Below are 10,548 nucleotides of genomic sequence, written 5' to 3' on the forward strand. Positions count from 1 at the left end.
TTTAGCGAGATAACGCATGAATTTAACGAGCACAATTATTTTTTCAGCTTTTACTGGATTAAGAACTTGCAAATGCTTTTATTAACGAACTTTCTCATGTTTCTTATTTTTCAGCGATAACCATTTTTATCCTCAAGATTTGCGTTAAGATGCTTTTAATGCTGCTTTAAAATTTCTTTCTTTCAGCAATATTATTTTATGTTTCGCGCACAATACGCATAATACTTGAGCTTTTAGCAAAACTTTTATTACCCTTACCCTAGAAGCTGGGCTATGTATACTTCCTTGAAAATTTCACTTCTCTATCCTTTCTCCTTTCTTTCTCTTTCGCTTTATTGACTGCATGCTTTCTCGCTGTGTTTGATTTTACAATGTAGAGTTTTATTGTTACGCATTTCAGCTTATTTATAAAGATATTACGCGAAGATATATGTGAAATTGTGCATAGTATGAAAAAATTGTATGCAATTTTGATAAAGGAAGGCTTGTAAAGGTGAGAATGTTTTACTTATATCGTAATAATTAACAAACGGGCTGATATCGTGTTATCTTTGTGTAGAAGAAACCAGAAGAAAAGAAAGTCGAAGAAAAGAAGGAAGCTGAAAAGGTAATTATTTTAAAAATCAACACTGAACAATTGGAACGCGCAAATTCTATAATTCAACCGAATCAAATTTGTTTTCACAGAAGAAAGTTGTGAAGAAAGAAGAAGAAAAGAAGGAGGTAAAGGTACGGTTTCCTTTTAATTGATTACCTTTGTTTGAATACTTCAATATTTTTGTCGTCTCTACGGTTCAATTCTCCATATTCCAGGAAGCCACGTTGAAAGCGGAAAAAATGGTATCTCGCAAACAGTCTATCAGTAGAGTAAGTGTGATAATTTTCTTGAAAATATTGGCAAAAAGAATTGGTACTAATTTATTTCTGTTTCTTTTTCTTTAATTTCACAGATAGAAGAATTACGGACGGAAAGCCGACGAAGTTCTCTGGTGTCGACCGAAGAAAAGGTTAAATATCGTTCGCTTCTTAATAAACGTAGCTAGGAAGTGCAACCGTTCGCTTCGCAAAAATCCCCGGCTGTAGAAATCCAACAGTTTATTTATTTATTTTTTTATCCTCTTCTCTTAATACGTAGATGCTCGATGATGGCCGCAGAACCCCGCGACGCTTTTCTATCCAAAAGGTACACGAGTACTGAATAACAGTTAAGCTTAAAATAAGTAACATCTACCCGTGGATACCGTTGATATTGAACGATTGCAAAAGTTCGTGCCCGATTTTCAAAGGTGGCGAGAACCTTATCGATTCCTATCGAAAGATACACCGCTTGTGTTTCATTTTCAAATAATTATTCATTTCATTCCATTTCAGTTTCAAATTAAATCTGCTCTTGTTCTATAATACTTTCAAATCGGGCACGAACTTTTGCAATCATCCAATATTATGTTAAAGAAATTTCAACGTTTTCCATTCTTCTGATATCTGATAACTTTATTTCTATGTCTAATCAGACCGAAGAAGAAGTCAAGACGGAAAGCCGACGGTCTTCCATTGTCGAAACGAAAGTGTCAGCAGAAAAGGTAGGAGAAATGTTTCATCTCCTTTTATTCTTTAGTAATTAATACACGCAAAGGATTATCGTGTTTGTAAACAATTGAAAGGACAAAATTGTTGTTACGGACAGGAACAGTAAGTACCACGTGTGATGTTTGACCTTCTTGCAAACGACACAAGAAGGCTCGTAATATCTAGTACTTAGTGTTTTTGTGGTATGCGTGTACTCATACGATTGTTCCATCCAAGAAGAGGTTCGTAGGAAGGAGAATTAGAAGGAAACGTTAAGCACACAAAAGTCGTACTTTTCGAGAAAGAAATTTTCTAATTTGTTCATTTTCTTTCTTTTTGTTTTATTTATTTTAAATTTCTAGGTAGATAAAGTGACTCCGATGTTTAAGCCTGCATTAACACCAACACAATACACAAAGGTACACGAAACATTACATCTTCACCTTACGATTTCATTCATAGTATTCGTGTAAAACATAAAACTCGTGGCAAACATTAAAACACGCGTTATCCTGTCATTGTAGATTCTACCAAAAGTGAATGTTAAACATTACGAACCGGAATCTAGCGATGAAATAGAGGTAAATTATTCGTCGAAAAGTGTACGATTTAATGTTACAGTTAGAGATAGAAATACTTACGAAAAATCGCATTTGTAGGATATTTGGGCCTCGGTGGCAAAAGAGCCTGAAATAAGATCCATTAGAAAAAAAGAGGTACACGATGTTGATTTTATAAAGTTGAAACTTGCAATTTTTAAGTGATACAACGACTAACTAATTGTACTTAAATATAATTGTAGGACACTCCAATCGTAAAACGTTTATCTATTACGCAGAAATCTCGTGCGATACCCAACGCTGAGGTAGATATCGTTTCTATAAACTGTCGTCGCGTTAGAGTGGTTTTTTCTATTTCTCTTTAACGTGTAAAATTCTTTATAGAAAAAGCCACAACCAGATCACGCTAGACGCGACGAATTGCCAGTTGTTAAACACGAGGTATAATACACAACGAACGAACTAATTCTTTAATTACCTCTTTCGAATTCTTTCTTACTCATGGAGATGTAATTTTAGGATGCACTCACCGCATTACACAAGCCTACACCACATTCACGCAAACCTAGTAAAGCAATCGAGGTACACAATTTACGATATAGTTAGAGATTGTAGTTACTAAATAAGAGTAATTTTAGGTTTCCTCTGAATCACGACCTAGTGCACGCGACAAGAAATTAACCAGAAACGGCGAGGTACACAACTCATCTGCTATTAATTCTTTCGGTCACGCACAATCATCTTACCTTAAATATCCTCTTTGTTTTATTATAGGATAAGACAAAATCTAAAGTTAATTCGCGATTACACGAACCGAATGACGAAATAGAGGTAGATTATTATTATTTTTTTTTTTTGTAACGTACAAGCGCCGCATTAAAAAAGCAGTATTAAGAGGTGAACAAATTCTAGGACATTTGGGCGGGTAGACCGGAGGATTACGAAATTAAATCCATAAGAAAGATAGAAGCACAGGGTATACCAATGACAACAACTAAATCATATGTTCAAGAACCGAAAGATGAAATAGAGGTAGCTTTTATGTTTTTCTTGTTTTTTATTCGTGTAAAATTCTGCTCAAAATTTATGCGGATAAGTGTATAAATTTATCGGGTGTATAATTTATAGGACATCTGGGCAGATAGGCCACAGGAACCTGAAATTAAATCTATCTGGAGAGAGGTAGATAATCACTTTTGAGAAATACGCGTTCGTTCGTTGACAATTTAACAAACAAACATTTAATCATTTTAGGCACCACAAAAAACTATCACAGACTTATCGCAAACACAGTACACAGCTGCAAAGGTACATACATACACACATATGTACATACATACATATATACATACGTCGTAAATCTATCATTGTAATATATTAATTTAATTTTTTTTTTTTTTTATATCAAACGAACACATTTTAGGATACTGGCGAACCGAATCTGAACGAATCGAACGACAAACCTGACACGTTGAAAGATAAATCAGAAACACCGTTACTAAAGTCGACCGACAAAGTAGAGGTAGAAGAGCAAAGATTTTCTCATATTTGTTAACGCGTGAACACTCGAGTAAAGAGTATATTCTTTTAGGAGGTGACTAAACCGAAAGTTAAAAAAATTCGTAAAAAGACTGAAACGGATAAGGTACATGTACTCGTCTAATTTTCGTGCAAATTAACACGATAAACAACATAAATATACGACACGCAACGTTACCTCGATATTATTTTGATCATTTTAGAAAGGGGAAGCGAAACCGAAATCTACCTCTCGCAAACTTGACGATGCGAGCAAGGTATTTTTGTTTATTTTATTTTTTGTTTTTAATCATTCAAATCGTCGAACACACACGAAGCACGTTAAAAATTTTTTTCTTTCATTTACAATTTTAGAAAAAAGAACCAATCAAAAGACGTAGGTCATCGGCAAAATCAACGGAGGGGTCTAAGGTACAGGGAATAGAGAACAAAATAGTTTATAGCATCTCACGAATTTGTCGCAGTTCTTCCATTTGTTTATATTTCATTTTTTATTTCTTGTACTTGTTATTCATTCGTATGAATATTATCCAGGACGGAAAGCCTACGTTAGATTCAAAGCAAAAGGATACTATTCCCAACGACGTGCAGGTATGTAAATCTGTCGCTTCGATTTTCACTAATTCTACCTGTTGGCTGTGCTAACGCAAAGATTGGGACGAGCAACGTGTAAATCTGATTATTTCCATAATTTTGTAGAAGAAGGAAGTCGTCGCTAAAGCTAAGATCGTCGGGAAGGAAGAGAAGAAGGTAGCCAAGCCATCACCAGTTTTATTACTATACATATACTTTTTTTCACACATATAGACATCGTTACGAACATATCATGTAAACATATTACACGTTAAATTCACGTCCGTTCATTTTAGGAGGAACTCAAACTCACGTCCAAAGTAGAAGAATCTAAGGTAGATAGAATGCATACAACAGATGTAATAAATACACTGTACATTAATCTTGGCCATTCAGACATGTACCTCACACTGTACGATTGATTTTTAGAAAACAGAACCCTCGAAACCACAGACCACACTCGGTAAACCCGAGGAGCCTAAGGTACACAGTACACACAATTTTTGCCTCCTATAACACGATACAGTACCTTTTTTTTTTTTTTTAAACATTATCGACAAGTTCGATACAAGAGACTGTTAACTTCTAGAAAGAGGAACCTGCCCCGAAACCCAAGACTCTCCTCGGTAAACCCGAAGAGGCGAAGGTACAGAGCAATACGTTATACCTTTTTTTACTTTTTTTCGCCTACACATTTTTCGTTACGAACACTGCTCCTGACATTTTTACCTTTTTATTTAGAAGGAAGAACCTCCTGCGAAACCTAAGGCCACACTTGCTAAACCTGTGGAGGCAAAGGTAGATAAGAACGCGTACACCTTACTTTTTTTACACGCAACATTTTTATCTACAAGTTGCAAACACACGAACACGTATAGTCACGTTAATTGCTTTTTTAGAAGGAAGAACTGCCTATTCTGAGAAAGACCACGCTTGGTAAATCCGAACAGCTGAAGGTACACGAATACATACTTACGACAGACGAAATTATCGCACAGATCAGAAAATTTTTCACCAGCGTGTCGATCATGTAACTTTTCTACCTAAACTTCTCATTTCGCGAATTAAACGAATTTCCTTTCAGCAGAGACTAAGCTGAATCGTCATACTTCGCCGTGTAACAACTTTTTTTTTCAGCCACCATTATGATTGTATCACCGTAACCAGAAATACATGTAACAGTTCATCGAATTACAGTTTGTCACGAATCATAATTAGCAAAATTTGTCGAAGCTATTTTTCTAATTCGATTTTTCCTGTTCTCCTTCGCAGACGGAGGAACAAGCAAGGAAGCTCAGTCTGAAAGCTGGAGTAAAGGTAAATAGCAGTGACACGCTGGATGGACCGATTGCCAATTGATTCATCTGAACGAAACCGTTGTTTTTTTTTGAATTACAGATCGAGGAGGAGGCGAAGAAGTTGAACAAGGTGGAACTTAAAGTGAGTACCGTCTGGTTATATCGAATAAATTGCGTATAATTAACAGAACGATTCGTATACTCGGTACTGCTTGTGAAATAGTTCGATTATGCTCGAAATTGGCATCGATATTTAGTGGTTGGAAATTCTTTCAAACAAACGATGTATTGAATACAGCCAGTGGAAACGAAGACGAGCAAGGAGAAATCAGGACTACGTAAACCACCGAAATACGAAATTAAAGCCGAGAGCTTTAAGTTCGTCCAACTTAAACCGGTTCGAAAGGAGCCTAAACAGCCTCAACAGGCTGAAAATGGCACTGTGTTTGAGTTAAAGGTATTCCCGTGAAAGGGAATCTAAATCACACGTATATTCTCTCTCTTACTTATTTCCCACGAAAGACGTATCTTTCTCCTAATTTCTCATCACATATTCTTTCTTACAAAATCAACTTCTTCGCACTATCAAAATTCGTTCCTTTCGTATCTTTCTTCTCGTACTATACTCTTCTTCTTCTTCTCTGAAAACTTTCTACGCTTCGTTCTTATTCTGGATGTCGATAACAATGATATAACGTACTGTTCACTTCTCAAGACTCTTTCCAATTTCTCCTCACTCTCGCAAAATCTAAAAACTCGGCAGATCGTTAACAAAACTGATTAATTCAAGAATCTGCCAAATATCTCAGCTGGCTGTTTATTAAAAAAAAATATCTACTCTTCGAATGGGATCTTCTAATGCTGAAATCAATGTTCTATCTAGTGATGGGACTGACGACGAGTCCTACTTCAGCTACTGTTTGTTACAAGATTATCCCGATTAATGTAAATGTGACGTACCTTTAAATTTCTATTTTAACTATGTACATATCTTATTATTGTATCGGTCCCATCGCTAGTTCCCTCTATCGCTCTTTTACGAACATCTTTCGCACTCGTTGTACGACCGAACTTGAAATTAATCTACACTTGATGAAACGCGCAGAAAGTCGAGAAGGTGGAAAAGACGGAAGCTAAGAAAGCGAAAACGACGAAGGGCGCGAAGGAGAAGAGTTACGAGCTTCCGGAGATCCCAGATTACGAACGACCAGTTCTAGAGAAGCCACAGGAATTCGATTTCGGCGATCGTGCGCCTCGAGACAAAACCAAGCTCGAGAGACCTGCCACACAGGTAAGCGTTACACGTTACACGTAGTGCGTACAGTTTAAACTGAGAAATTGAACTGGATTCGACTAATCTCGTGTTTCTTTTCTCGGGGCGAGAGTAGAAGTTCGATTCTAAGGTGAGTAATAACGGTTGGTTACTAATACGAGAATAAGAAAAGGATTTTGCCAAATTGCTGCTTCGCTTTACGTCAGAAACTGTAAGAATTTTGCAACGTCTAGGCTATAAGTACGGTCCGATCGAGGCTCGTGAAAGGTTTCGCAAGCAGAGATATGATCGAAAAGGATCGCGGCAATTATACGATCTTTGTGCGTCCGATCGTTCTCGGGCGTGCATTTCGAGTTCCAGAGATAGGCGTCAGAAATAGGCGGTAGAGCATTAAATCAAAAGAGCGATGATTGTCCTCGGCGATTCCTTGGGCACTAATATTAATGAAAATTCGCGATCCCAGGGTCGCGCGAGATGCGGTGCGGTGACACGAAATCCTTGCAGGCAGATTGGCAAGGGGTCTTGGTCTAGCTTCGTCTACTCGTCGAAGATCCCCGACGCAAATATAGTATTCTCTCGTAATCCTGCACAACCGTAATTAACGCAACACGGTCTCGTATACCAGAGCTAATGATCGAACCGAACCGAAGAAAATCACCGTTTGGCAACCAATGATTCTCCCCCGTTCGCCGTTTCTACCACCACCTCTCTACGTCCGGATACTTGACGATAGAGGGGGAACTATTTTGGCAAATAACTGCTCGTATATCACCCCCCTTTGGATCCCTGATTTTTCGTCTTGAAAATTAGGATGGAGAAAATGTCGATAGCTATTTTCGGTGTTATTGCGTCCCGCCCGTGCCCGACCATATCTCTTCGCTTTGATTTCTCCCGAGCGATTCGATTCAGTCTTAATCTTCGTACGATCGCGATCACGTCCTACAAGTCCAACACCACCGCGAACTTTTTAACCATTTCGATTCTTGGTAAATTCGATCGTTACCTTACCTCCTCTTCTCCTTTCTTTCTCTTTTTCTCTTTCTTCTTCTTTTCTACCAACTTCTCCTTTTTGCAAATTCTTCTCGTTTCGATACGCACCACTCGACGGACGAGAATGCTTTAGCGATCGATTGCTTATTTTCCTCGAGTTTGAAACGCAACCATGTTTGTCTGATCGTTGGTTTTCTCGTGATCTTAGCCAAAGGTGCCAGAAATCAAAGCACCCGAGACACCGAAGATCGAAGTGATCAAGGACGTGACTCCAGCGGGAAGTAGAAAGAGCTCGCTCGTACCCGGTAGTGGCACGACCAGTCGACGGGGTTCCTTGATACCGCCGGAAGAATTGGGTCGCAGACCCAGTTTGATTATCAGTGACGAGGTATGTTACCAGCTGTGTTTCTCCAAGGTATATCTACTACACTTTTTCGCAAATCGAGTGACCAGCTGCAACGGTGTCGTACTTTCACGCGTTATTCTTCGTCGCGAGTTGGGAGTGTATTCGACGATACTCTCGCCGATCGATATCGTTGCAGCTATATTCCGCGAAGAAGTGCAAAGCGATTTGTTCCGGAGGGGTTCCGGAGTTCGTCCAGGCGGCGGAAGATGAGATTTTTTGGATCGGTAACGAATTTTATCGTGAAATTCGTTAATCAAGGTCTCTTTGTCAAATTGCCAAGCAATGTTCTTAATAGCCCGTGATGTCTAATACCTTCCCAAAAATAAACGCGTTCGGGCCTATTTTCGTGCAATTACTCATTACTAATTTTTGATTCGCGGTAGGCAACTGGGCGTGTCGAAAATGTGAAGTCGGTGATACATCATAAACGACGACGGACAAACCTTTGAAAGGTTCCGAAATCTGTAACGTTTCGACCCCGGTCCAAGTTGGCTGGGAAAAGTAACGGAACAAATCGGCTAACGTTTCGAGCGGAACACTCGCTGGTTACTCGCGGTCTCGATCTCTTCTTTCCAAGTTCGATCGAAGTTCCCATCGAATCTGATAAAATTGAGGTCGAGAGTAACCAGGAAAGCACGTAAACGAAGTTTTGAAACCTAGAAAAAGGTTAGCTCCTGTACAGAACTAGATAAAAGCGTAGGTAGAACAGTGGCTACTGCTGGTTAGCCCTAGAATTGTGGGAGTTCTTTTTTTGAGTTCTGTAGCAAACGTCGATGATTTAGTGATCCCAATCGTGATAGTCTTAGAGCTAGTTGTTGAATCACGTGAACCCCCGACGCGCGTTTCTCTGGCAACGATGAAACGACGTGTCGGGTGTGACACGTTGATATTAGTGTCAGCAAAGCTAGTACATAGCATCCTACTCGTGAATCGTCCAAACAGCCCAGCTTCTGAAAAACCACACTCCCCCTACCAAAAAGCCCTTCTTTTCGTCTTTCGCGAGACAATTCTAGCGACGAGTCCACGTGAAGAAAATTTCAACGTGGAAAGGTAAAGGCGAACTTAGGAAGAGTAAAAGAAAGCGTAAGGATGTTCTTCGTTGCACGAAGAGGTGTATAGAAAATAAGGCGTGTACGTAGACGCACAGCGACTTTCCAAACGACCACGGATTAGTAAAAGACAATTTGATTCGTAGGAGAATAGAAAGCTGCGACCTGGCGAGGTGGTGGACGAGCGCAAGGTGAGAAAAATCACTGAAAATGGAAAAGCGAATGCCTCGTCTGCAACCTTACTCGACTACCAATGCACTTGTTTCACTTGTTTCACTTGTTTCACTTGTTTCACTTGTTTCACTTTCACTGGCACGTTATTTCTTTCACACACACACACACACACACACGTACACACAAATACCACCTATTGGAACTTTGAACGAAGAGATCACTGGCACGTTATTTCTTTCACACACACACACACACACACACACGTACACACAAATACCACCTATTGGAACTTTGAACGAAGAGAATCTCCACGGATATTTGATCTTTCGCAGTAGTACGTATCAACGATATTTCAGCCTCTTCGTTCAAACCTGCCTGCTCACCACTCTCTATCTTCTACTGCCAATTTACTTACCGAGATTACATCCGTGAGCTCGCGCCTATCGAGCACGTCGATTTTTCCTCGCGTCGAATGAATTATAAATCGGATTATAAATCGAATCGAAATGGAAAATGCGTGGATCGGGCGCGAGATCATTGCCGCGAGCCGAGGTTTCCGTGGAAACCTCCGCTCGGTGTTGTCTCCTCTATAATTTAATAATTATTCACGTTGAAACATGCACCATTGCACCGTTGCACCAACGCACTACTGCACCTGGCACGGATCTGTTGCAAACGAGTCTATCAGCACTGTATATTCGATTATTGATCACGAACACCATTTAATATTAATACCGTAAGAATGTTAGTATTAATAATAATAATAACAACAACAACAACAACAACAACAACAACAGCCACACTAGAGCAACGACAAGAGCAAGAACCGTTGGTGTTACAAGAGCAACCACAACGGTCACAAGAATAATAAGGAAAGAAGTATATCGGAGGCGTGTCTGGCGCGAAACGAACATTCGGCCGATCTTAAATCATCGGTGTATAAGGTTTCGAATTCTCTCTGGCACAGATCGCCGCTCGTAGATTATATTTTGGCAAACATTGTCCCGAAAGGACAGGCATCGGCGTTAACAAATGCCTAGACAAGCGACAAACATTTACGGCACGTGAATCGTGACTACTCACGAAGACACCACTGACGTTCGTGTATATATACACGGTT

General features: G+C 39.4%; 1 protein-coding gene across 1 annotated transcript in view; it reads left to right on the forward strand.

Moving 5' to 3' along the window:
• Positions 1–10,548, forward strand: part of LOC108577749 (twitchin) — a 57,776-nt gene that overhangs the window by 12,978 nt on the left and 34,250 nt on the right. Inside the window, 34 exon segments of the mRNA XM_017940941.1 lie at positions 560–580; positions 688–729; positions 814–867; positions 951–1,007; positions 1,136–1,183; positions 1,512–1,580; positions 1,929–1,985; positions 2,091–2,147; positions 2,226–2,282; positions 2,369–2,431; positions 2,511–2,567; positions 2,646–2,708; positions 2,765–2,821; positions 2,901–2,957; positions 3,039–3,158; positions 3,255–3,308; positions 3,381–3,434; positions 3,550–3,648; positions 3,718–3,771; positions 3,869–3,922; positions 4,020–4,076; positions 4,200–4,256; positions 4,365–4,415; positions 4,535–4,573; positions 4,668–4,721; positions 4,828–4,884; positions 4,980–5,036; positions 5,138–5,194; positions 5,511–5,555; positions 5,637–5,678; positions 6,642–6,827; positions 6,925–6,939; positions 8,008–8,187; positions 9,404–9,445. Of these exon segments, the coding sequence (XP_017796430.1) occupies positions 560–580; positions 688–729; positions 814–867; positions 951–1,007; positions 1,136–1,183; positions 1,512–1,580; positions 1,929–1,985; positions 2,091–2,147; positions 2,226–2,282; positions 2,369–2,431; positions 2,511–2,567; positions 2,646–2,708; positions 2,765–2,821; positions 2,901–2,957; positions 3,039–3,158; positions 3,255–3,308; positions 3,381–3,434; positions 3,550–3,648; positions 3,718–3,771; positions 3,869–3,922; positions 4,020–4,076; positions 4,200–4,256; positions 4,365–4,415; positions 4,535–4,573; positions 4,668–4,721; positions 4,828–4,884; positions 4,980–5,036; positions 5,138–5,194; positions 5,511–5,555; positions 5,637–5,678; positions 6,642–6,827; positions 6,925–6,939; positions 8,008–8,187; positions 9,404–9,445 (2,133 nt within the window).

This window comes from Habropoda laboriosa, unplaced genomic scaffold (genome assembly GCF_001263275.1).
Source record: "Habropoda laboriosa isolate 0110345459 unplaced genomic scaffold, ASM126327v1 scaffold816, whole genome shotgun sequence".
Taxonomy (NCBI): Eukaryota; Metazoa; Arthropoda; class Insecta; order Hymenoptera; family Apidae; genus Habropoda; species Habropoda laboriosa.